Source organism: Vicugna pacos, chromosome 22 (genome assembly GCF_048564905.1).
Source record: "Vicugna pacos chromosome 22, VicPac4, whole genome shotgun sequence".
NCBI classification, from domain to species: Eukaryota; Metazoa; Chordata; class Mammalia; order Artiodactyla; family Camelidae; genus Vicugna; species Vicugna pacos.
In genome coordinates this window covers 29018577-29045211 of record NC_133008.1, presented here as the reverse complement: position 1 = coordinate 29045211, position 26635 = coordinate 29018577, and the positions used below count along the sequence as shown (strand labels likewise).

General features: G+C 43.9%; 2 protein-coding genes and 1 long non-coding RNA gene across 4 annotated transcripts in view; 1 reads left to right on the top strand and 2 right to left on the bottom strand.

The window, feature by feature from the left end:
- SAFB2 (scaffold attachment factor B2) overlaps nucleotides 1–839 on the bottom strand; it is a 31235-nt gene extending 30396 nt beyond the window's left edge. The window contains exon 1 of the mRNA XM_072947882.1: nucleotides 466–839. Coding sequence (XP_072803983.1) covers nucleotides 466–651 — 186 coding nt within the window. The 5' untranslated portion in view covers nucleotides 652–839. The remainder of the gene's footprint in view (nucleotides 1–465) is intronic.
- A 160-nt stretch (nucleotides 840–999) lies between these two features.
- The window catches only part of SAFB (scaffold attachment factor B), a 33035-nt gene continuing 7399 nt past the window's right edge, over nucleotides 1000–26635 (top strand). For both annotated transcript variants that reach the window (XM_072947884.1, XM_072947883.1), the window contains exons 1-14: nucleotides 1000–1320; nucleotides 4387–4471; nucleotides 13600–13664; nucleotides 13744–13950; nucleotides 16430–16492; nucleotides 19148–19175; nucleotides 20119–20629; nucleotides 21054–21103; nucleotides 21900–21994; nucleotides 23792–23941; nucleotides 24019–24101; nucleotides 24419–24558; nucleotides 24713–24801; nucleotides 26436–26542. In XM_072947884.1, the coding sequence (XP_072803985.1) occupies nucleotides 1132–1320; nucleotides 4387–4471; nucleotides 13600–13664; nucleotides 13744–13950; nucleotides 16430–16492; nucleotides 19148–19175; nucleotides 20119–20629; nucleotides 21054–21103; nucleotides 21900–21994; nucleotides 23792–23941; nucleotides 24019–24101; nucleotides 24419–24558; nucleotides 24713–24801; nucleotides 26436–26542 (1862 nt within the window). In that variant the 5' untranslated portion in view covers nucleotides 1000–1131. The remainder of the gene's footprint in view (nucleotides 1321–4386; nucleotides 4472–13599; nucleotides 13665–13743; nucleotides 13951–16429; nucleotides 16493–19147; nucleotides 19176–20118; nucleotides 20630–21053; nucleotides 21104–21899; nucleotides 21995–23791; nucleotides 23942–24018; nucleotides 24102–24418; nucleotides 24559–24712; nucleotides 24802–26435; nucleotides 26543–26635) is intronic.
- On the bottom strand, nucleotides 4123–5178 carry LOC140688479 (uncharacterized). Its single transcript, XR_012063210.1, has 2 exons — nucleotides 4956–5178; nucleotides 4123–4800 (listed from the first exon to the last, which is right to left on the bottom strand). It is a non-coding gene; the product is annotated as an uncharacterized lncRNA (long non-coding RNA).

Sequence of the window (26635 nt, the reverse complement as noted above, 5' to 3'; positions counted from 1 at the left end):
GCCAGAAGGCGACCTGGGAGAACACCCAGGCGAGGGGCACGGCAAGTGCAAAGGTCCCGGGGCAAGAACAAGCACAGCCTTCTTTCCTGTGAAACCTCGAAAAAGCTTCAGTCAACCGATCCTCAGGGGGAGGAAACTGAGGCGCAGGGAAGGAAAGGCACTTATCCAAGGTCACACAGCCGAGCCTCAACCCGAGCCCCAGGAGGAGTCCCGGGGCCACCCAGGGGCTCAGTTAGGCTTTTGGAGCACCTGAGGCGACTGACTGGAGGGAGGGTAGAAGGCAAGACAGAGGCGGTGACGGGCCAAGGTCACACAGCCGGGCCCCCCGGTCCGTGACAGCTCGGGCAGGGGTCGGCCACAAGAGAAGCGGGCCGGGACGCCCCGGACCCAGGAGTCGCTGTGACAGGCCCGCGAAGGGGAGTGCCCCGGCCTCCTGCACCACCTCGGGGCTCCGGGCCGCCTCACCTTCTTGAGCCGCTCCATCAGGACGCTCTTGTTGCCGCCCGTGTCCAGGTTCCGCTTCTTCAGCTCCGCCCGCAGATCGATGACCCGCAAGTCGCTGAGCCGCCGCGTCCCGACCTCCGAGGCGCCCGAGATGACAGCGGCCGTGCCAGAACCCGAGTCGCCGGACCCTGCCAGAGTCTCCGCCATCCCGGGATTCCCGTCTCCGCCACCTACTCCCCACACCGCCGGCGGCTGTAGCGGCTCTAAGCACAAAATGGCGCCGCCAGAGAGGAAAACGCACTCGCTTTCTCCCGCCCCGTTTTCCGGCCGCGCATGCGTGCCGCACCTACCAGGGTTCTTAGCAGCAAGCACGCTCGCGTGTCGACCAACCGCACGTGCCCCACCACAACGCGCAGGCGCCGTAACTGCAGCACGCATGTGCCCCGGCGGTTCGCGGCGGGAGGCCAGTGAGACTCAACGCGTCTGCGCACAACCTCCAGGCCTCTCACCACGCATGGGCAGACGCGACAGGGAGCGTCGAACCCGCGCCGGGTGCGCCTGCGCAGAAGAGAGGTGCGCTGGGGCGGCTGAAGCGGTTCCCTCGCAGGCGGCGCCATTTTGTGCTAGGAGCCGAGGTAAATCCGGCTGGTTCTGTGTGAAGTGGGCGGCGGAGCCAGGGTCCCTGGAATGGCGGAGACTCTGTCAGGCCTAGGCGATTCGGGTGCGGCGGGCGCAGCGGCTCTGAGCTCCGCCTCGTCGGAGACCGGGACGCGGCGCCTCAGCGATCTGCGGGTGATCGATCTGCGGGCGGAGCTGAGGAAACGGAATCTGGACTCGAGCGGCAACAAGAGCGTTTTGATGGAGCGGCTGAAAAAGGTGGAGCCAGGGCCCTGGGGGTGGGCAGGAGGTGGGTCGAGGGACCCTCCCCCCGGCCGCAGCGGGGGTCTCCTGGCCTCAGGGTCCGCCCCCGGCCCCGTTTGCGGCCTGCGGGGGGCCTGGCGCTCGGGGTTTCTCCCGGCTCCTCCCAGGCCCCGGCGGGAGCTCGGAGCCCAGCGCGGCCCAGGTTCAAAGCCCAGCGCCGCTTCGGGAAGAGAGAAAGAGAAATAGAATCTTGACGCGAACAAGGGAAGTTTCGGGTGACGGGAGACATCGGCCACTGCGCCGAGGGCTTTTTTCGGCTTGTTTCACCCCAGCCTCTCAAAGTGGACACCGAACCTTGAAATCCTCACTTACTACGCGGCGTTGGGGGACTTGGCCAAGGTCACTCGGCCGGGGAGGGGAGGTCGGGATTTGAACCCAGGCCGGCTAATTTCCTGAGCCAGAGCTGGCGGCGGGGATCTCCTCCAGGGAGGTAGATGCTCCTTGATCCGTTAGGGCCTAGAATCCTTGAATAGGGGGTCAATTTACAAGGTAAACATGTCGAGAAAACATTTAAAGGGGGGAAAAACGGCTTATGGATTTGCCGGCACGGGCTCGCGGAAATAGCATGGGAGGGAAAGTACTGTTTGTGAGAGCGACCAGAAATGTAGAATACAGTTAGACTTGAGGACCTAAAGGAAGGCAGAGGGTGGGCTCTGCTGGTCTCAATGGCCCGATCTTGAGCATAGAAGACACTTAATCGTCTCTGAGCCTGTTTCTTCTCGTCAGAAGAAAGTAATAGGTCTTTCGTGTTAGGATTAAGTAAGATGGCAACAAACGGTCTTGGCGTGTTACCTGGCGCGTGTAAACACTCGAGATACGATCGCTGTCGCAATTCCCTTTTCTCTCGCTGCCATCATTTGTGATTTGCAAGAAGAGTTCTAGCCCGTACCTTGAAGGGTTCTGGGGGGTGCGTGCGCAAAGCACAGAGTGAAGTAAATGTGTCCTTTTTCTTCACCTGTGCCTGCCGTATCCCTGTGGCTTCTTTCTTTGCCTTTTTGCTGTCTAGCTCCTCTTGTCTTGGGCTTTCTCCTGCGGAATCTCTCAGCCTCGCCACCTATCCCCGCACCGCCCCCCCCAACCCCTGCAGACAGTGCGGTTTGTGACTCATTCCGCCCTCATGCCTCCCAAGCTGAGGATGGGGTTTTATTTATTAATTGCAATTTAGAGGAAGTAAGGATTATTTCCTGTTATCTGGAGGAAGCAGCTCAGGCTTGAGAGTGCCGAGTTATTTGACCTGGGTCAGTTAGGCTTTTACTCGAGCCTGTGTTTCTTTCACTATGGATACTAACTTCCTTTAGCCAGAATGGACAAGCAATTCATTGACCAAGATGTTTACCTGGAGATGCAAGCCGGGTGACCGTTGGTACCAGGGGAGATGTGGCCCGTGTTCTTAGCAGCCACCAGGGCCTCTTATCAACAAAGCCAAATTGGAGGGCTTTATGTTTTCTCCCCGGACAATCTGCAAGCCTGCAATGCTGATGTGATAGCATTGAATCTTCTTATCAGGCTGAGGGCTGAGACTGGTATGTGGCTTCAGACATCTTCCATCACTGTCATCTCTGAGAGGACAAATCCATCCCTTTTTCCTTCTTTTCAGTTTCTTAGGGATGTGCTGACAAAACATAAATGCCATCAGCATATACCCCCATCTCCTACCCTGTCAAGCAAGTCTGGAAATACGATCTTTTCTCTTCTATGGCTGTCAATCAGATTTTAATTTTTTTCTAGGGAAGGGCAAGAGAGGAAAAGGTGGAGGGAACATACAAGGTTAATTTGTCGAGGCGTATAAGGATGACTCATAGTCCACAGATCCCCCCAGGGACGACCCTGTAAACACTACACCAGAGGAGACTCGCTGAGGGGCGAACTGGTACCCTCTTGTCTGGGGTAGTTCTTGTATTCTCCTAGTGGTATTTCAGAATCTTCTGTCCCCCAGGAAGAGAGTGAGGGGCTTTCTGTTCATGCTTTCCTTGATCCCAGGGCAGAACTCCAGTTCTTCCTTGTTCTGGCTTTATAGAGAAGGGAGAGGTTTTCTTTGGTCCTGATACAGGTTAGGTGTGGAGCCATCAGGTCCTATTCTAAATTTAGACTTCACTAAGCTGGAAACTCCTGAGAATCTTTGAAACTTCTGAAACTGCCTACAAATAAAACAGTATTTGAAATGGGTTTAAACAGAACTTACGTTCACCGGACAGTCCAGTAGAGAGAAAGGGTTATCAATAAAATCTAAACATGAAGCCCAATATGTAAGGATGTCAGCATTGACGTGTTGGGTACTCCTGCCACCCCCACAGTGTCTCCTTGGTACCTGGCACAGTGCTGAGCATGGGTGGGGGCTTTTCAAGTGACAGACTCTTTGTGTGGAACTTGCCAAGAAGCCATATACTTCTGTATCCTATGAAGCAGGTCACTTAGTGGTTGAGAGTAAGACCGTTGGAGTCATAGATACGTGTGATGGGATAAGGTAATACATATCATGTCCCCTCCCACGTTACGCACAGCAGGAACTCAGCCAGCAAGTGCTAGTATTCAGTCCAGGCAGTGCTGAGTACAGGTGTGGCATGGAGAGGGGGTCAGAGCGGGTCAAACAGCACATTGTTGGGTGAAGTTATAGGTAATTGGAGAGAGTGCCTTTCCTTTTTTGAGTTCCTTTGGGCCCAGAAATAAAATGAATCAGATTGTGGTGATAATACTAAAAAATAAGCCTAATGTTTGGTGAGTGCTTGCTTTACATCGATAAGAATTTTCACAACAGCCTTCCAGGGTAAGAACTTTTATTAGTACTATGTCCCAGAGTAAAAAACAAACTCAGCAATTAAGTAAGCCCGCGTAAGACCATGCAGCTAAGATCTGGTAGAGTCAGTCTGACTCCAGAGCCCTTGCTTCAATGTAGAGAAAGAACTAGCAAACAAATGAACAGGTGGAGAGAGGCCCTTTCCAGATCAGCAACCTACAGCTTCTGTGAAAGTCAAGTCTGTGTGCTGCTTTGTTGGGTGAACTTTCTTTTTACCTTCCCTTTAGGCAATTGAAGATGAAGGAGGTAATCCTGATGAAATTGAAATTACCTCTGAAGGAAACAAGAAGACATCAAAAAGATCCAGCAAAGGTATTTTATAAGCATTGCTAATGTGAAGAGCTGCTTTCAAAACTAACTTCATCTGTTAAATGGCTGTGAACTGCCCTGTGAATCAAAAGGGCCTTGGATGGAGGTTTGCATTTTCTTTCAAGATCTTTCCACTGTATTCTTTTTCCATGGTACTTGGGAATTCAGAAGATGGATGGGGTATTTGTACCTCTGCTCATTTTCTTCTGTAGTGTTCTTAGCAGCTTTTCCTTATCCAGACCCTTAACTTTCCTTAAGTAGAGAGTGTTTAGGACTACTTGAGTCTCCTGTTGGTCTGATGTGTGGGAAATAACTTCCCTTTTAAATATCACCTGCCAAAACAGAGTTGTCACTTTTACAGACATAACTTTTAAAAACTGCCTACTGGATAAAAGCCAAATTCTACATGATGTTAATGATCCTCACCATCTGCCCCAAACCTTCCCTTCCCACTTCCTCCCCCACCACCTTCCTCTGTTTCATTCACCTTTAATCAGGTCCCACACCTGTAGTTTACTTCCTTGGCCCTCTGAGCCTTAGCCTATGTGCTCCACCCACTCCTCTTTCTCATCTGTCTGCATTCAAGTCCTTGTTCATCAGGAGACAATCTCTTGATCCCACCAGTAGCAGCCCTTCTCTCCTGAGGTCCCCTGCACTGCTGTGGCCTAGTTCCTGATACAAGTTTTAACATTTATGTCATCCTGCCTTATGTCATAATCAGATTGTTGAGGACATGGGCTGTGTCTTCCTTGTCTTTCTTCTGGCTTAGTATTTACTCATTGAATTACTAATTTAATTCAGTGACACATTTCAACTACTGTTTTAAGAAAGAATCAACTAAAACTAGGCATTTGGACTAGTCTGAAAGTTCTCTTGGCAACTGGAGGCTTTGTTGTTCTGCCCCAGACCAAATGAAATATTCATGTTGCTTGGCCAGTGGTGGAGAATTGGGTGTGAAATATCTAGAGGCAAGCACTGATGTCAGCTGCATTGGGGTACAAGCTCTGAGAGAGCAGCAGTCAGTGATGTCCCTTTGGAATGAAGTCACTTCTGTGGCCCACACACAGTACATCGTGCATTTTTGGCTTTGCCCAAGCAAAGATTACTAAAAAATCAACAGAGACAATCATGGCAGGGGTGCAGGGGGAACAGTTCGTGGATCTCTTTTTCTGCTTTTTTCCCCCTTTTAATAGGAAAAGAAATACTTGTACTAAGGTTTTTAGAAATACAACTATGCATTAAGTAAAATGTTGAAATTCCTTACCATTCAAGAGGCAACACGTTATTAAAAGTGTGGGCATATTTTCCAGACTTTTCTGTGTGTTTGCAGTCACCTAAAAATAAATACAGAAAAATGTGGGCACACCTACGTATATTTTTCTCTACTATACAAAATATTTGCTAATTTGCTTTTTTCTCTTAGCATTTTTAAGGACATTTTCCACAGTGCTGAAAATAAAAAGACCTCATTCTTTAACAGCCAAGTAGTAATCCTTCATATGATTGTACCACAGTTGAGCTCATCAGTCTCCTTATTACTGGACGGTTGAGGTTCATTCCAGTTTTCACTTGACATTTCCAGTTTTCAGCGTTCCCATGAACCAGGAATATCTTCACTAAAGGAATATGTTTTAGTTAACTTTGTAGAATTCTAGGGTCAAAGGATATGTGCATTTTATTTTAAAAATAGCTACTCACAGGGAGGGTATAGCTCAAGTGGTGGAGCACATGCTTAGTATGCAGGAGGTCCTGGTTCAGTCCCCAGTACCTCCTGTGAAAAATAAATAAATAAACCTAATTACCTCCCCCCACCAAAAAAATTTTTTAAAAAGTGGAGTTACTAACAAATTGCTCTCCAGCAGGCTATACTGGTTAATATCTGCCAACATTAGGGGCAGGGGAGGGTGCCTGTTCCTTTAAACTCTCACTTACCACTGAATATTATTTATCTTTTAAAATGTTGCCTCATAGAAGTATTTCGTAGGATTTATCTGAATTTTCCCACAGGTAAAGTTTCCATTGACATTTCTTCACAAATTGCGTAGTTTCTAATGTTTGGCCATCTGTATTTTCTGAATTGCCTTTTCATGCCCTTTGCCCATTTTTCTGCTGGATTGTTGACCTTATTGGCTTTGAGGACTTTCTCTATATAAATTGTCACAATTGTTTTTTCCCAGTCTGTCATTTGACTTAACTTGTTTATAATGTTTTGGTCATTAAAGCTTTAATATTTAATACTAACACATGCAGCACAGTCAACTTGTTCTGTACGGCTGCTAGATTTTATGTTGTATTTTTAAAGGCCCTCCTTTGCTTTGAAGTTATCTTTAAAAATCATTCTGCGTTATACAGTAGTATTTATGGTTTTGTTTTGAATTCACTTGGAATTTTTGCATATGAGATGTGGTAAGTAGGTATCAAAATACGGAGCATTTTTGTCAGGTTCCTCGTTCCCTTGCCCAGTCACACTCCGTATCAGTTCCCTCACCCCCCCAGCAAAAATTGTATTTACTTTGACCGTAGATTAGTTTTGCCTATTCTAGAACTTCATGTGAAATAGAACCGGTTCAAGACAAACTCTTTTTGTGTCTGGTTTCTTATGCTTAGTATAATTCTGTTCTGGAGTTTTTACAGAACATTTTGACACTTGATAGGGCAATGTAAGTTGTACTGAATTATTTACAACTACCTTACTAGATTTTATTATGATTTTAACTGAAAATAGGGTGGGATTTTTTTTGTTTTGGAGGTTTTTTTGTTTGTTTGTTTGTTTTTGCCTGTTTGAACAGGTTCAAATGGTTTGAAATCTAATTATTTTAATCAGAATCCTAGAAAGCATACCTCAGGTAATCTCAGCATTCCTCCAGAGTAGTTTTACGCCAATACTTTGTTTAGCAGAATCTTTTTTTTTTTAAATTTTTTTAATTGGAGGGAGGTAATTAGGTTCACCTATTTACTTATTTTTAGAGGAACTACTGGGAATTAAACCCAAGTGGCTCTATATGTCAAACATGAACTCTACCACTTGAGCCATATCCTCTGCCCCCAGCAAGATCTTTTGAAATAATTATCAGAAATGTAATTTAGCTAGAAAAGCTAAGTCAGCATGTTTGCTTTTTAAGCTATTGCCTGATCCTGTGTTGCTGGGTTGTTTTGTTTCTTTTGACATGATTTCATACTTAGAAAAGATGCAAGAATAACATAAGAAATTCTCATATACCCTTCATCCAGATTCCTCAAATGTTTATAACATTTGTTTTGTTGTCCTTTTCCTTTCTCCCCCTCCCTCCCTCCCTCCATCACCCCATAATATACTTTTTTTCCTTGAATTGAGGATAAGTTGCAGGCATGTACCCTTTTGCCTCTACGTACTACAGTATTTTCTAAAAGCAAGAACATTAGATAACCAGAGTGAACCAAAATCAGGCAGTTAGTATTAATATAATACTATTATCTAAGCTTAGGCTTTATTTAGATTTAGTTGTTTGTTCCAATAATGGTCTTCATAACTCAAAGTGAGAAAAAATCCAGGGTCATGCATGGCATTCAGTTGTCGTGTCTTTTTGGTTTCCTTTAATACTCAGTAGTTCCTGAGACTTTCTTTGTATTCATGACATTATCACGTTCATGTCATTTTTTGAACATTTAGTTTCTGGCACAAGAGGGTATTCCAATGTCTTGTTCTTTTCCTTCCTCACACTGGGAATCAGCCGTTTCTTCCTTCCAGGTGCCCTCCTTGTTTCTGCAGAGTGGTACTGTACTCTTTGCTACTGGGATATCAACTCCTCAGCCAGTGCTGGGTCTGTAAGGTCTTTTGGGCTCAATGTGTTTCAAGAAATTAACTACTGGTAAAGCAATCTGAAGTAAGCCAATGACAGCTTAAGAAATGCAAATAAATATGTAAATAAATAAAATCGTAGCTAATATGAACAGTGTACCTGCGAAACTCTCTAGCTAGCTAAAAATGTTCATCACTTGAGTCTCTTGTATTTTTGAGGTGGCAGTGATATATCATCTGCAAGTCAAAGACTTAAGGTCTTGAGAGAGAACATTAAAGACACAGTATTCTTAAATAATAAGTAAAGCTGAAAAGAAATATTCAAGACCTGTGACATGACTAATTTTGAGAAAGTTCCTAGATGCTCAAAGACTTAAGGTCTTGAGAGAGAACATTAAAGACACAGTATTCTTAAATAATAAGTAAAGCTGAAAAGAAATATTCAAGACCTGTGACATGACTAATTTTGAGAAAGTTCCTAGATGCTCAAAGACTTAAGGTCTTGAGAGAGAACATTAAAGACACAGTATTCTTAAATAATAAGTAAAGCTGAAAAGAAATATTCAAGACCTGTGACATGACTAATTTTGAGAAAGTTCCTAGATGCGATGACTTGATACCAGAAAGTTGTCAGTTCCCCTCAAATTAACCTAAAAAGAAACTTTGAAATTTGTCTGATCTAAAATTAATCAAAAAGAAAATACACAAGAAGAACTAAAATGAAAAAAAAAGTGATGCACACTTGCCCTCATTTTAATGGTAGGATATTGGAAACTTGGAGAGTTTTAGGATTTGTTCATTCTAAAGGAAGCACTAAAGATTTTTTCAGTAAGTGATGTTGAAACAATTACTATCTGATGGTGGGGAAAAGCTCTATTACCTTCTTCCATGCAAAACAGAAATTCCAGCTAGAATAGTGCTTTTGTAATGTAGTGGTAAGGAAGGACTGAAATAAGACTTAAAAAAAAGAAATTATAAAGGAAAATAAATTTGGCTACATAAAAGTTTTAAACCTCTCTTAATAAAAGACACCATAAATAAGATACAACAGCTGGAAGAAAATATTACAGCATATAAATATCTAGAAAGCATTGAATAGTCTCACAAATTAATAAGGAAAATAGACATGAGCCAGTTGACAAAGAGCAGACCATGAATAGGCAATTCACAAATAAAAGGAAAAACAAGCATAGCCATATACAAAAAAAAGATTTCCTTGCTATAAATTGAAGGAAAGCAAATAAAAGTAATAAAATATCATTTTTGCCTATTACAATAGTAAAAACTTACACAGTTCTCAATGCTCCAGATTGGCAAGAGTGTGAGGAAATAGGTAGCTATTGGAGATGGTAAATTAATAAAGCTTATTTGCGGGGTGGGTAACTGAACTGAGGAAAGGAACTCTATAGTACAGAATAAAAGGTATAAGTGGAGCGATACATAGTGCAAGAGAATATTCCAAGGCCTTTATTGAGTAACAAAAGCAAATTACAGGATGTATATACGATATGATCCCATTACATAGTTAATTCTGCTTTGTAGGATATTCGTATGTAAATGCCCAAAAAAATGTTTTGAGGGACCACCAAGCTGATAACAGTGGTTACTTCTTAGAAGTGCAATGGGGAGAAGAGAGAGTAGCTTTTTTCATGATTTATGAAGGTGAATCTTTTATTAGTAAAGTAAAATTTACAGTGAAATGGTGTGAATCTTTTGATGAGTGTATTTGTATAACTGTGTGAATGCGTTTATGGAATCAGATTTTTAAACAATATTAACCCACCCACATGTGGCAGGCTACAAGGGGTACAGGGGCAGGGTGAGGAGAGGAATCCCAGAAGTCCACAGAGAGGTGGTCTGCCGGGTGAGTTTGGACATAATCACTGAGGCAGAAGCTTAACAGGAAGAAGAAACAGAGTCCCAGGCAAGGGTGCTGGGAGCAGGTTATGGAGGCAGGAACTGAGCAAGGCCTGTAGTTTGGAGGTTGCAAACAATGATGGCGTTTTATGCTGTGTGGGAGGGACTTGAGGGGCACCTTTTCCCTTAGTACCAAAGACGGTCACTTTAGTTTTTGCCGGAGTGATATTTCTCATTCACATTAATTTTGGATTAAATACATTGTTTTTTGTCTTTGGAAAATAGGGTATCTTTCCCCAGATAGTGATTGTTGATAAGCATCCCAGTGAGGGGTATGTTTTCTATATGGAAGACTAAACATTCTTAGAACTGCATATTCTCTTGGCATTTCTGGTCAGGTCATTTCTTACCTGGAGAGTTCTCCCCTGGAAGGAATTTGGGCTGCAGTGTACCTGTGCTTACTGCTTAAGAGTTGGATGTAAAAGTGGAGAACCCTGACTCTGCCTGATGAAAACCTGCTATCTTTCTTGTGAAAGGGTGAAAGACAGCATAAAGGGTGGCAAGTGTATGGTAGTCTACTTTGATTTTTCCTAGTAACTAGGATGGAATTGGACAAAAATCAGTGTGCATGCTCTAGAATGGTACCAGCTTTATCAAATACAATAAATCTGTGGAAATGCTGTTAGTGTATCTTTGTGGCATATTGGCAGACCACTGGATTGAGTTCCAGATATTTTTTTGAAGCTCAAGGCATGTTTTGCCATAGGGATATTATAAAATGGTAAAAGAATTCCCAGCCAGCCACCAAGGCTATTTGCACATAATGTATTGCATTCTAGTAGTGTCACGATCCCCTATGTTCCTAAATAAAGATATTCCTAAAAATGTGAGTGAAATTAGAATATGGAAAAATCAGGTAACACACGTTATAAGGAAATTTTTATCCCTGAGAGAGGTTTTTTAAAAAGCCTGTGTTATGATATAAATGATTAAGCTTTAGCTTTTTATCTCCCTGCCAACCCTGCCATGTTACACATTCTGTATACACTTACTAGAGTAATCATTAAATATAGGCAAATTAATGTCTGTTTCTCTTATATTAATTGAAAAGCATTCGGTAGCCTTAAATTGATCTTCGTTTTGAGGGAAAAGGCCTTGCAGGAAGTGAGTCTTCCTAAGGTTGTGCAGCTGAGGAAGGTGGCTGGTTAGCATCCCTTTCCACATCTTCCTGATACAGAGGAGCCATAGGAAGCACGTCTCTGACAGTAGGTCCAAGACACGTAAACTTAACTGCACTACATTCTGATTTTGAGACATCTCCACAGTGTATTTCATATAATTCACAAGTGTGATTTTTATCCTTCACACTGAAAATAGTCAATCAGGTTGATTCTGGCAAGCCTGCTCTTGAGATCAGCAGTTTCATTTTGCTGTAATTTTTTCATTTTTGCCATACCTAATGATTTCTAATTTTACTTCAGCTCTATTGTTTCTATTATCATTTATAGTTTTCTATGTTTTACTCATTTGATTTATATAAAAAATAAAGGCAGATGCCCACCTAAATACTACTTTTCGGATAAAAATGCCAGCATACCTGCCTACTGTGAACTCTTGGTTCCAGAACAGATTGTGAATGTTATAAAATAACCTGTTAGCAAGAAAAATTAAGAGGTCAGGCTGGATGTGGGGAGTTAGAGGAAATGATTTCATTTTTCAAAACAGAGTCAAACTTGTCTATAAAGTGAAATTTGAGTCTACAAATGTATCCAGCTTCTTAATGTTATTCATTGTTTTTGTTGCTCTTAAATCACTAACCTCTTCAAGAAGAACCTGAAGTTAAGCCGTTCTTTCCAGTTCCCTTTCCTTCTAGTTAATCCCAGTATTTTATGTCAAAAAAATAAATAGTGCTGTGTAATTAAAACTGGAACAAGCATAACAGATCAGTGGAAGGGAATAGAAACTTTCAATAGGGAGATGAAAAAATACAGTAACAAGACCAACATTTCAAATCAGCAAGGGGGAAAGATCAGTAAATGGTGTTGGGTGATCAATTTCCAGATGGGACAACCATTTGGAAAATAGTCTTACTCAGCAGGAAACTGAAAGAGTCAAATGTTAGAATGAAAACTGGAAAAGAACTAAATATAGGTGATTATTTATGTAGTCTTGGTGTGGAGATGGGCTTCTAAACATGAAGGTAGAAACCATCTACCCACATAATCTGATTAATGGCTTTGGCTGCATGACAACAAAACTTAACCCAAAACCCAGAAACAAAACTAAAAGATTGATGAAGAGCTGGGAGGAAATATCTGTTGTGTATATGACATACAAACGTAAGATAAGAAATGGAACAGAGGTTTTTAAATCGGGGAAGGATACAAATGAGACATTTTTACAAATGGGCAAGTGATCCACCAAAAAAAATGGAATCAAAGCAGTGATATGATAACTTCAGGTAAAAACAAGTACTCCTTTTTTTGCCTAGCACATTGGCAAAGGTAAAGAAATAGCTGGTTTTAAGAAAGATTCAGAAAAATTGGCACTTTTATTCACCATTGATGTAACTATGAATTGAAACAACCTTCCCCTGGGTTATCTTAATAATATGTGGGGTGTTTTTCTTTATAATAAAAGACTTTAAAATGTACATACTCTTTTTCCTGATTGTGCCATTTATAGGAATATGTCCTAAGATGACAATTACCTATGTGCAAAAAATAATTACCGGATGTTCATTTTTAAATTTTCATCTGTAGGTACTAATTAGATCAATGATAGTATCTCCGTTTAATGCTCAAAAAAATACAGAAAGATGTTCACAAAATGTTAAATGAAAAGGTTATAAAATGGGAGGACAGTGTCATTTTTAAAAGCAAAGTACACGTACGTATGCAAAGCAAAATGTGGGAGGGTATCTGTATGCCACGTGTGGTGGCTCAAGAGCTAACTCTAATGGTAAAATTATGAAAGGCTTTTTTTTTCTTTTTTGTTTTCCTTTTATGTCATTATCTCTGAGGGGAACATGTTGCACGTTCTTAAACTAAAAAGCAGCACATTTGTGTGAGATACTCTTCTTTCCACAACCAAAGGCCCTTAAGAAGGGCAGGCCTGAAAAAAGTCTCGTCTTCTCTCCACCATTTCCCGGGGGCTGGGTATAGCTCAGCAGCAGAGCGCGTGCTTAGCACACACCAGGTCCTGGGGTCAATCTCCAGTACCTCCATTGGAAAAAAAAAAAAAAGAATCCATTTCCAGCCCCTCATACTTCCACAGCCCCTTGATAAGGAAAGAACTGCTTCTACTTGGAGGTAGTAGGAGGGCCTGTCTTGTCCAGAACGGCCCCACTGTTCCTGGGTTCCGGTGTTCCTAAATTGGGAAGTGCTGCAGGTGTTTAGGTTTCTTATTTCTGTAGTGCTTAGGGCCTAAGAAAGTGAAAGTTGTCACTTCTGGAAAATGCATATCATTGATCTCATGCTATAAATTATTCCTCCAGGGCGCAAACCAGAAGAAGAGGGTGTGGAAGATAATGGGCTAGAGGAAAATTCTGGGGATGGACAGGTATGTGCAGCCTTGTCAGTGAGTCAGCTGGGTGCATGGACCCATGACAGTCATCTGATGGTTGTATTTTGTGTAACAGGAGGACGTTGAGACCAGTTTGGAGAACTTGCAGGACATCGACATGATGGATATCAGTGTGTTGGATGAAGCAGAAATCGATAATGGAAGCGTTGCAGACTGTGTAGAAGACGATGATGCTGATAATCTCCCGGAGTCCCTGTCTGACAGTAGAGAGCTAGTCGAGGGAGAAATGAAGGAGCTTCCTGAGCCGCTGCAAGAACATGCTGTAGGTAACTTGGCAGTGTATCTAGAATGTACCCTGAAAGCAGTAATTCCTCTGATATCTTAGTAGTTGATAAGTTTTATATTTGGAATTAAGTTCTCCTTTTGATGCCAGTCCAGTTAGAATGGTGGCTAATCCAGTCACATATAAATATCAGGTGATTCTGAAAACATACTTTGCTTCAGTGAAAAGTGTCTCATGAGGTACATGAGTATATACTATCCAGTTGTATAACATGGCATTAAACACTTTGAGGACATTACTCTAGACCTTCCTATTATAGGAGATTGGTCTAGGGTGTAACAGCTGGGATGCCTTGAACATACCAAAATAGAGATTGAAAGTTTGTCTTTTCCTGTCAACTGATTGATACCCTCCTAGTCAATCTTTAACATTAAGCTTTGATACTGTTTTTAAAGCCTTAGCTTTTTTTCATGTTAGAAACAAATCCAGTGTATGATACCATTAGGTGGGTATTTATTGAATTGTATCTGCCAGGCATAGGCATTCTTTTCTTTAATCCTTTTAACGACTGTGATATGTAGATGTTGTTATGCCCACTTTACAGCTGGGGAGATTGAAGAGTAATGTAGTGAAGACATACCTTTAGGCAACATACAGTTCATACAAGAATAAGAATTAATACCAGGCTAATTCCAGAGTCCTTACACTTAACTTATACACCACATTGTCTTGGTGCCATTAATTTACTAGATTATTGGTGGGGAGGGGGGTTTACTAGATTATTTCTGCAAGGATGATTTTTTTGTCAGGTGGACAGAAAAGGCAATGAAAAATAGAAGCCGTGAGGCATCTTTGTAGGAATTCTTAGGGGTTGGTCCCAGGGAAGCACCTTATTTTCATAGTGCTCCTCCAGTCTTTTGCAGAGTGTCTCCCAAGTAGGCTCAGTAATGATTAAATAACTAATTTTAGTAATGGTTAAATAACTGAGTTTGCAGTAATTTAGGAGTGAATGGGATTGACTAGACATCTGTCACTTAACTTGCTGTGTGGCCTTGGGCAAGTTACTTAACCTCTCTGAGCCTCATTTGTAAAAATGGTAGGTTTGGGGAGGACTAAATGGATGAATGTTTATTGCTAGTTTAGAGCAGAAAGTCAGACTGGCTTTCTGATTTATTAGATCACAGACATGCCTATTTGTGACAATTATCTGTGGCTGATTTCTGGATACAACAGCAGAGTGAAGTAGTCATGACAGACCAGTTGGCCTACAAAACTTAAAATATGCACTATCTGGCCTTTAACAGAAAAAGTTTGCTGGCCACAGCTTAGAGCAGTGCCTAGCATATAGCAAGCACCATAGGGTTCTTGCTACTGTTGGTATATTTCTTACGACTTTCAGTAATATAGTTACTATTCCTTTATAGCCATCTCAGTGAACTAAGCACGTCTACGTGGATTAAAATAACCTCCAAGGCAGAAGCAAAAATAAGGCAGGGCGCAGAATAATGTGCTACTAATCATGTAGATGGAAGGGAGATGATCTTTGACACGCGCATGTGCCCATGCTCTTGTGAACATGCGTAGACTGTCTCAAGATGGTTGCATCAGGGAAGGAAGGAGTGGTGCCAGGTGGTGTCCCAGTCAAGTAAAAGTGATAGCAATACATTTGACACAACATTGTAAAATGATTATAAATCAGTAAAAAATGTTAAAAAAAATACACACGCACACACACACACAAAAAAGTAATAGCAATACATGCTCATTATAAAATATTTTAAGAATATCTCCCCCCCATAAAATCATCATTCAGGGCTTTATAGCAGTCTGTCATGTTGGATCACAGAACAATGATGTTATGATCCCCCTTTCTGTGAGAAATCCCTCACCTTACTGGGCAGAGCCCACCTCTTAGAATCGAAGCTCAACATACCAGTTATTCTTCCCCTGCAGGTGGGGCAATGATGGGTCACCTGGGCTTTGCCAGTCCTGTGCTCCTGTCCCCACACTCATTTTGGAAGTTGACGATACAAGGAGGCAGGGTTCTCAGAGACTCCATTCCACTCTGGGCAGTAGCTGCACAGAGTCAGTAGCATCCAGGCTTGGGGAAGCTGTGGTGGCCACGGAAATCTGAGAGTCCATTCTGCAGTGGGATTGTAAATGTTCCTGATGGAGCAGCCCCCACACCTGGTGTTCCAGTCCCCTTGGAGAGTCTGTGTGCTACCCAATTGTAATCTCTTTTTGCTTAAGTTAGACTTTTGTTTCTCTTTGTTTGGTTTGCATCTTGGAATCCACACTGATAGCATTTTAGTGGGTTTCCTGGACTGTCTGCAGGTATATGTTTACATACAGCATTTCTTTCAGTTAAGGTAGAATCACGCTATAATATTGTTTTGATTCCCACGCTGTATTTAGAATTTCATCATAAATGACTTTTCATGGCTATAATTTTTCATTTTATAGATGTACTGTTTTGTGACATTGATGTAATAAATTCTGTTCTTCATTGATTTTACAGGTGGAGGACAAAGAAACTATAAACAATTTAGATACTTCATCATCTGACTTCACTATATTACAGGTAAATTGTCATACGTCTCAATAATTTTTGAATCAGAGGCTAGACTACAGTTTCTGGAAGCCATTTCAGGCGTTGTGTGTCAGTTCCCAGCTAAAAGTGGTGGCAAGGTTTGTTTCCTTTATCAGCATCTTTAGAGGGAGTTTTGCTTTTTACTTTCCCCAAATACAAGGTGAAAGGGACTCACTGTCTTGGCTTCCCTTCCAAGCACTGTGGCTTCCTTGCAGCTGAGAGGAGGGCGTGTTTGGGGCATTCTTGTTAATTTGATGGCTGGGAGAAAGGTATGGCCTGTTGGATCTGCTCTGGATAGCATCCTCTGCAGAAAGACTGTTAGGTGAGACATGAGGTGGCGAGCGGAGAGATGAAAGGGGCCCAGATGAGGATTCAGGGGTGGGGGCGGCTGGCACATGGACATCACAGTTGGGGAAGGTGGAGTCTCAGGGGTTCTGGTTCTGCCTTTGGGAAATTTTTCTCAGAAAGTGCACAGATTTCTTTTGGTGACTATATCGTCTTGGCTGTTTGACTACCATCTGTTTAAAAAAAAATTAAGTCTTGGATGAGAACAAATGAAATGTGGACTAACCTCAGGCGTGGTCTGCGTGACTGTAACGCTGGGCTTCCTCTCCCTCTTTCTCGCAGCCTATGTAGATGTGAACTGTTGGAATAAACCTGAGTAGCTAATTTTCAATAGAAACTTTTGTGAGGAAATGGAATAGAGTCAGCTTATGCCAGTCCTTATGTTTTTGTTTGTTTGTTTAATAATGCCATCTATGCTGCTTAATTAGAAATCACTTTTCAGACAAGATCTTCATTTGCTTCTGCCAGGCAGGGGCAAGGTTTGTTATTGGAGAGCCAGAACCCCACCCTCAAGGAGGGTGCTAATCTCAAGAAAATTTGGTAAAACCTGGTTCACCTTTAGGGCTGATGTCTCTCTCTAGCTGCAAAGTGACACAGCCCATTCCTGACTCATAAAGGAAAGGAGGAGTGGGTCTTGTCATTTACTTGAGTGTCTTTCTAGGTCAAAGACTCTTAGGTTAAAATGGACGCTTTATATAACCAACCAACCAGGACCCACCCCTGGCCAGACAAGTAGGAACATATGCATTTCTCTCTAGGGAAAGTTAAGGAGTGAAGTGTTCCACCTAAAATGATCATTTTCTTCAGAGTAGAATCTTTAATTCCTAGCATGAAATGAAAAAAAAAATTACAAATAAATGAAACTGAGGAAAGTGAACATTTTCCAAGGGCTTCCCAGAATGGCTGGTCAGTTCCCAGTGGAAGATGCAAACCATTCACATCCATTTAACGGGTATATGCTGAGCACCTGTGATGTGTCAGGTGTGGATACATCGCTGAGATGAGTGAGAAGAAAGGACTGTCTTCGTCCTCACAGGACCCATCCTTCCTACATAAACGGAGTGTTGAGAAGATGCCTAGACTTATGCAGACTCCCACAGCCTTTGCTCAACTCTTGGCTCTGCTGTGTGCCCTTCAGCAAGCTTATCAACCACTCTGTGCTTGTTTTCCTAATCTGTGAGAAGGGAAATACTAATAGCAATTTGCTAGGGCTGTGTGATGATTGCATAATATATATTTGTAAGGTGCTTAAATTTGTGCCTGGAACCTAGTCAGTGCTTATCCATGTTGGCTGGAATTCCAGAATAATGCACCTTGTACAGAGGGAACATAGGGGCCAGGGACCACGTATTAAGAGAAAGTCCCTTCCTTTAGTGGGGCAGCCTGTGAAGCCATTAGGAGAAGCCTTTCTATGAGGAGCTGGCCCCTGAGTTAAATGCTGAGGGAGGTATAGGACTTGGCCAGCGGCAGGGATGAGATGCAGGTGGGTCTGTTGGGGAGGGAGGTGGGAATGGAAAGGGATAGTGAAACCGAACACTACTATAGGTGAGGAATAGCAATGCTGTAAATCGACAGAGCTTCCTGGGGAAGGTTTGAGGGATATTTAGGAATGAGAGCTAGCCTGGTGGGTTGCTGGTTGGAAGAGATAAGGGAGGAGGCCTGTGTAATCTGGGAGAGGGCCCAGTTGACCAGGTGGGCTGGGGTGGTTCCATCCTGCAAAATAAGAACAGGGGTCAAGCTGCCTGTGCTTTCTTTCCCTTGGTCTTTTGAATTTTCAGAAACTGATGCAACATTAATTAAGTGGGAAAATGATTATCTGATATGTGTCAGGCATTCTAACAGACACTAAAAGTGGAAAGATGAAAACATTACTCTCCTTGCATTTAAGAGTTCAGTTTAAAGGACAGACAAGCATTAAAAGTGGTAATGTTGCCAGGCACTGGGAAAAATAGCAAAGCAAACAATAGCAAACATGCACACCAGGCCCTTTGAGAGCAGCCTGGGATGTGGGATTGGGCTGAGGTGAATGAGGTGGAATGACAGCTGTGTGGGCGCTTCCCCTGAACAAGCAGGTCCTCCATCTGTTTCATTTGTGAGGTTCTTAGTCTGTGTTTTTAATGGAGGGACTGGGGATTGAACCCAGGACCTTGTGCATGCTAAGTATGTGCTCTACCCCTGAGCTATTTCCACCCCCCTAGTCTGTGTTTTTAAAAGCCCCTTCTTTGTTATTACAGTTTTGGGTATAAATAAATTCTGAGTTTCATCCATCTGGCACAATCTTATTTATGTTTTTTGTTGCAGGAAATTGAAGAGCCATCCTTGGAGCCAGGTACTGTTAAATGAAAGACTTACCAGCGGGGGTTTGGAACCATTCTAGTTTTCCACCTTTTCTAATTTGAATTCTTTAATTTTAAAAAGTTACCTTACTGTAGTATACATTGTTCTAAAGGTTTACGATCCAGAACATACCAGGATCATAGAGATTGGAAACCCAGCCATATCACCAGATCTGTGAAAGTGGCTAACTTCTCATTATGCAAAATGTATTGGTGAGATGAAACTATCTCATGCCTTGTTAAATGTCAGTGGCACTTAAACTTACGTAGAGAGAGTTTTGCATGTCTCTCAAGAGCTAATCCCTCTGTACCCCACAAAACAGATCTTGTGATATTGGGCAGTATCTTAACTTTGTGGTTTTTAATTCAGGCAGTGCAGGCAGTGGTAGGGAGATACGTTTTAAAACATTGAGACATAACTGGATTCCAGAAGAGGAAAGAGTTTCTTCATGAGAATTCCAAACAAATACTATTCACTTTCTGGACTGCAAATATCTCAGAGCACCGATGGAAGAGATTCTGGTTTTCATGTTGGACTGTTCTGTTAAAAGAAATTCAAAGAAATTTGGAAATTGAGCTGTTCAGTGAATGGTGATACATTGAGTTAAGCAACTTGGACTTTGGAAGCTAAATTTGGAAGAGTCATATATAACCGACGACAGAATGAAGACTGTCAAGAATCAGCCAGAAGGTTTTGGGGGTTAAATCTCTGGGATGCTTTTCTCTTCCATGTAGCGTAGAGGCTTACTCTAGCAGTCGGTTGGAGAGCAGGTAGTGTAACCAGTGTAACTTTGTGTACCCGCGGGTTTTCCAATCTCTGTGTAGCTAGCAGTTCTCTTCGTGTTAGTGTGGCAGCCGTGCCAGTTCCGCATTTGTGATTGCTTTATTTCCCTGGTAATTAAACCTTGTGCCATTCTATTCCTGTTAAATCCGTAGAAAATGAGAAAATACTCGACATTTTGGGGGAAACTTGTAAATCTGAGCCAGTAAAAGAAGAAGGTTCCGAGCTGGAGCAGCCATTTGCACAGGATACAAGTAGCGTGGGGCCAGACAGAAAGCTTGCGGAGGAAGAGGACCTTTTTGGCAGCGCCCATCCGGAGGAGGGTGATTTAGATTTGGCCAGCGAGTCAACAGCACAAGCTCAGTCGAGCAAGGCAGACACCCTGTTAGCGGTAGTGAAAAGGGAGCCCGTGGAGCAGACAGGCGATGGCGCGAGGACGGACTGTGAGCCTGTAGGGCTAGAGAAGCCAGTTGAGCAGAGTAGTAAAGCCCCAGAGCGCACGGAAGCCTGTGGCGAGGAGGCCGCGGAAGCGCCCCCGGAAGCCTCAAGCCCAGAGCCCAGGGATAGCAAAGAAGACGTGAAGAAGTTTGCTTTTGAAGCTTGTAATGAAGTCCCTCCGGCTCCTAAAGAGTCCTCAGCCAGTGAGGGCGCTGATCAGAAAATGAGGTTTGTTTTTTCTCAGTTTTAGACCAGACGCTATCTCCTTTTCATTGGTCGTTTAATGACACACATAAGCTGTTTGTTCTGCAATTGGCCAGCCAGACTGATGCAATTGTAGTTTACTTCTAAAGAATGTTTTATTTCTCTTTGTTTATTTTAAACTGATTACATAATCTTTGTTCTTTTCTCAACCTATTATGGTTGTTTTCTTTAATTCTTCCTAATTATCTTTAGCCCAGCAGAATTAATTAACTCCTGTGGGTCTGAAATCTTATGGTTAGGTCAGATTTCCAATACACGTTTGTCGGGGTGTCATTTTTTCAGAACTAAATTTCGGGTAGGTATGCAACCTCAGCACGTATTTTATGATTTTTGAGTTTGTTTCCTCTCTGCTTCTTCCTTCTGGAGTGACACTATCTTTTGTCTCTAGTTCTGTCGAAGATGACTCGGATACAAAGAGGCTTTCCAAAGAGGAAAAGGGTAGGTTAGCGTGGCGGCACCATCCCCTGGAGTGTGTTTGGTCTCAGCAGCGGCAGGGTGTTTGGTTCTAGTTCATCACCACCGCGTTTCTGGCCTGTGAGCTTGTCTTGAAGCCGTTCTCCACTCCTGCCCCTCACTGCAGGTTCTGGATTGCAGGGCAGAGTTGACGCGTTGATTTGATGCGGGCAGTTGATTTTGCCGAAGCACTTTGAGCTCATTCTTCCTGACTGACCCTCTTACCAAATTCCTTAGCCAGTGACACTTGCAGATGGAAAAAAAATGCTTTGAATTTCAGATATCTTGGGTTTGGTATTTCAGATTTATCAACACCATAGCCCTTTATTAAATCACTGATTGAGAAGCAGTTTTGCTGGTCCAGATTCCCCCTTAATCAGTGTTCTACAAAGAACAAAAACTGGGGGTAGATTGTACACTATTGTATTTTGCAAGAAACAGAAGCACCTGAAGTGGTTCTAGAGTGACAGCAGTTGTCTTGTGTTCCAGCGTCACCTCCCTGGGTTGGGTAATGCCATTTTAGTAACTCGCAGACTCTCCCCTGGGCCTAACAGCCCTGGACTCACCGTTGTTAAGTGGTGTTGTTGGCAGTCCTGTCAGCCTAGCATGCCGTTCCAGAAGTCGTGTGAAGACAGCTGGCCGGACCCCCGCACCCCAGCTAGGTCTCGGTCTGCTGGCCTCTGGGACAAGTAGGGAAAGTCTGGTTTCAAATGATTTTAAGCCTTAAGACTCAGCATCTTAAAAGTGTCATGGTTTTGATCAGAGCTTTCTTTTGAAATAGGTCGTAGCAGTTGTGGTAGAAACTTCTGGGTTAGTGGACTTTCTTCTACCACCAGAGCTACAGATTTGAAGAATCTTTTCAGCAAGTACGGGAAGGTAAGACCAGGGGTCTTCTGGATGTTTCTAAGCCCATGCAGTACGTGCACTCTGTGAAGACTTTGAGTGACACCATGCCTTCTTTGAACATACATTTGCTCGTGGCCTGTGGGGGCTCTGCCCGCCACAGGGAGAGGTGAGAGGCCTCTGGGAGCTCCCAGAGCCCATATCCACTTTGCAGTTCTTACCCGGCCCCTAAGCTACCACTCCAATTTGATTGCTTCCTGACTCCGTTTCTGTAGCTTCAGGCCTTGAACCCAGGAAGGACTTAGAGGGCTGAAGCAAAGGGCAGGGTGGGAGGTGCTATCAGTGTTTTCATCAGACAGTGGTGACTACAGAACACGAGTGAAGCTGTGGCTAAGGGTTACAGAAAAGGCCTGGAGCCAGACCCGTGTGGGCAACTAAAGGCACCGGCTCTGCCACTCAGACGGTTGTTGGCCAGGAATGTCGCCTTCCCCATGGGAGCCTCGTCGCTACACCTGGCGGCCCTCAAAGTTGCTGCTTCCTTGCAGTGGTGTGTATAACTGTGGCTGCGCTGCTGGTGCCCTGCCCCATGGTGGTCTCCTCACCTGCCTTCACCTCCAGCTGGGGCTACCTCTTCTCTCTCATACCTGCCTGTCTTCCTCCCTCCTCAGCCCGGGAATGGTGGTCGTGGTGGACAGACGCCTGCTGCAGTTCCCTGTGTCTTAGGGCGCCTGTGGTGGCTTTCCTCCCTCCTCTTTTCTCACCTTCCCCCTTGCTCGCCGTGCTTCCTGGGCTCACCTCCCAGATAAACTGCTGCACCCGTGGCTCCTTGTCTCAGAGTCCGCTTTTGCCAAGTGAGGGTTTAGCACAGGCTCTCGTTCATAATAAGGGCTCAGCAATGAACCCAACCAACATGATTGACCTTGGTTGTTGATGTTCAGGAACTAACAAGGAAAACTAAATGTGACATGTTTCTTGAAATAACGCATGACTCCCTGGGCCGTGGTAACACAAGTAATGCAAGATGGGGCCCTTTTCTTGATTCTGCTGTGGCCCTTAGAGTAGATGGGTGCTCTCAGCAGGAAGTTGTCAGCCTGGAGCCTGCAGTGTCTGGGGTGCATTGCAGGCTTCACGTGGCTTGAGTAGGGGACCAGACCACTGTGAAAGCTTACCCTGGGTATAAGACTCCTTATGGCATAATGAGGATGAACACAAGCTTCAGCCAGTGGCTCCTGTGGGACTTGTGAGCTGTGGTGCCTTCTGGCATAAGAGGGCGTCCCTAACTTCAGCTTGTTGTGCTTGTTGGGAGAATTAAGTAGCATCTGAAGGTGTATCTGTAGTGCCTGAAACATCTCCTTGAATTTTAATATTCTTAATAGTAGGATGGGCTCTCTGTTCCAGAGTGCACTTCATAAACCTGTCCTTATGTCGATCTCTGCCCGTATATGTGTCTTCCTGCTTTACTGCCCACATGGGTAATCACATGTTCAGAATCATGTCTTCACAAGTTTTAGACAGTTAAAGGAATGCTGGCAGGACTCTGCCTTCCACTTCACTTTCCTCGCTAGTCCTCTACACTGTCCTCCTGGTCCCCTAGAGGAACCGCCAGGACGGAGTAGGAGCAGCCAGTCACATTCCTTATCCACCCTAGTCTTCACCTGCCGTTTGTCAGGCACCCACTCTCGGCATCTCCCCCATGGGCCCTTGTCCCCGGGGGGTCGGGCCGGGAGGGCATAGGACGTGGGGTGGGTCAGAGGGAAGCAGCGTGACTGCACTGTCGGGTCTGGGGGGGGAGCTTTGTCTCCAAGCTTTGTTTGTGTGCTTTCCTTCAAGGTGGTGGGCGCCAAGGTTGTGACAAATGCCCGGAGTCCGGGAGCTCGCTGCTATGGCTTTGTTACCATGTCCACAGCAGAAGAGGCCACAAAATGCATTAACCACCTGCACAAAACAGAACTCCATGGGAAGATGATCTCAGTGGAAAAAGTAAGGGGCCATTTTCTTCTCAGGGTGTGACTGTCTTAGGAAATAAGGTGATGCTTCCACCTGATTTTCTTTTTCAGGCAAAAAATGAACCTGCTGGGAAGAAAACTTCTGACAAAAGAGAAGGGGAGGGGAAAAAAGAGAAGTCTAGCAACGCTGACAGGTATTATTCTTCCTGGTGGGATTGTGGCCAAGATAGCCCTCCTCTTCATCTCATGCCCCTTATGTCTTCCACAGATGGGCAAAGTTGTGAGGCCCTTGCCCCCTTCACTTTTTCACATTTGCTGGAGGAATGTTTCACGACCACTCATGGGAGACGATCTCCTTACGCCAGTCCCTCTTCCAGGGCGCCTGTTCTCCCTCCTGTCGAGGCCTCCGCCTCACCACTCGATGCTTGTTGCAGGAGTCCAGCAGTGGCTGGTTTGCTTCCCTGAATTGCCCGTCTAACACTCTTCCATGTCCGGGGGTGTTATTTTCTAGGTCTGCAAACTTGAAGAGGGAAGACAAAGCCGACAGAAAAGATGATGCTAAAAAGGGTGAAGACGGGAGTGGAGAAAAGAGTAAAGATCAGGATGATCAGAAGCCTGGCCCCTCTGAGCGATCTCGAACCACAAAATCAGGTAGCTGCCCGGAGAGTGTGGGAGGTTTCACCTTGTGGTCTGTCCTGGCTGCTGTGGTTAGTTGGCAATGCAAACTGTGTTTCTTTTCCATGGAGTTGAGTATTTTTTCTCATTTGGAGGTGTCTCTTCTTACCTTGTTCCTTTCTTCCCACAGGAAGTCGAGGAACTGAGCGGACTGTGGTGATGGATAAATCTAAAGGTGTACCTGTTATCAGTGTCAAAACATCAGGATCCAAAGAGAGAGTGAGTGTTCCTTTTCCGTGTAGGGTATTTAGCATTTATTTTCTTTGACATTTTCTTTATATTTCTGTGTGTATCTTAGGGAGTTCCTGAGCTTAATTTGAGAAAAATTGTCAACTTTTTCAAAATGTAGGCTCTGAACTTTAAAAAAAAAGCAAAAACAAAATTGAGAAAGTTTAAAAACTTTCCTTCGTGCTTTGTTCTGCTGAGAATTGTTGCTTTTTAATTTTTTTAACTAATTTTAAAATTTAGTTATGGAAGTGATTGGCTTTTTCCTCTGAATCAGGGCGTAGCAGTCCGTTACCATTGCCTGCCCTGAAGGTTTCAGCAGCTCTCCCCCCGTGCATTTCTAAACCCACACGTGGCCCAGCTTGCCTCTAAGCCCAGTGTCCTCCTTGCACAGTCCATTCACTGTTTCCTTGCAGATGCTCCACAGAACCCAGAATCCACAAAGTACCAGGCCTTAGGTTCTTACCATTTCACTCTGCCTGCCATTGGGGTCATGGGCAGCTGTTGATGTTGTTATGTTTAACTTTTGACAGCCTTACAACTTTGATAAATAAAAGTCCAAGTCCCCAAGACTGCCCACATTCCGAAATCAACTCGGGGGACCACTGGACCCAGCATATGGGCTAAGATTGGCCTCTGATGCAGTGAGCATACACAGCCAAGTCACGCAGGGGAAGACACAGGCAGAGTCTGGAGGGAGTTCTGCAGGCTTCCTTGCATTCTCGCCTTCCCATGATGGCGCCCACCGCAATGAAAATGCAGCAGCACGTGGGTGCTGCTTCTCCCCTGGCAGGCCCACTAGAGCCTTAGCTCCCCAAGGTTTTTGTACTCGGGGCTGATCACATGAGCACTCACCCGCTCCAGGCAAGTACCAAATTTCCTGACTCCCGGAAGGAAAGCAGGTGTTCAGCATCATTTGCATGGTCTGGGCACAGTGAACCGCCCTTACCAGTTAATTGTCAGCTAGGGCACCCTGAATGCTAGATTGTCAGATGACAGGCCATTTAAGCTCTTGAATGTTGTGGACCAGTTGCAAGCTGATGTTTCCTCTGTGGGGTTTTCATTTCAGTCTGCATGTGTTTGTACAAATATTTTACTGTGTTATAGTGTTTTTTTTCCTTATTTTATTTAAAAAATTGCTTATAAAATGGTAAAATGAAAGTGGGTTCAAGGTCCAGGATGGGTAGATCTCAAAAAATAATAATAATGCAGTCTGCACAAATGTGGAATTCTCAAACATACCAGGAGTGGCCTCAGTTGGGCATCACTGCATGTTTAATTACAAAGGTAAAGGACAATATTAAAAAATGTGTTTTGGATGCAAAAGACAAAGTTTAAAATATTTTCTTGATCTCCTGAAAACTTTCTGGGGAAAATACTCATTTCCATTTTGACTCTTGAAAGTACTCAATGGGTCATATTTTAGTAATAAACGGTAATGACGGTTGGTGACTTTGAATTACGATAAGCAAACCTGCAGTTTCTTATGGGAGAACACTTTGTTACCTGATGATTTCATTAAACGTTCATCTTCAGTTTTGATCTCACTGGGTGCTTAGACTTGGACACACCTGATTCTTCCTATTGTCCTTTCTATCTTACCTTCTCCATGTTCCTTGATGGACCAGGTTTCCAAGAGCCAGGATCGCAAATCGGCCAGCAGAGAAAAGCGGTCTGTTGTGTCCTTTGATAAAGTCAAAGAGCCTAGGAAGTCCAGAGACTCGGAGTCCCGCAGGTGAGTCAGATCCAGGAATGTTGGCTGGTTTGGTTGTTGCCCTAGACTGGTGATAACTGTGTCCTGGGAAGATGTTTTCTAAGTCCCCTGTGG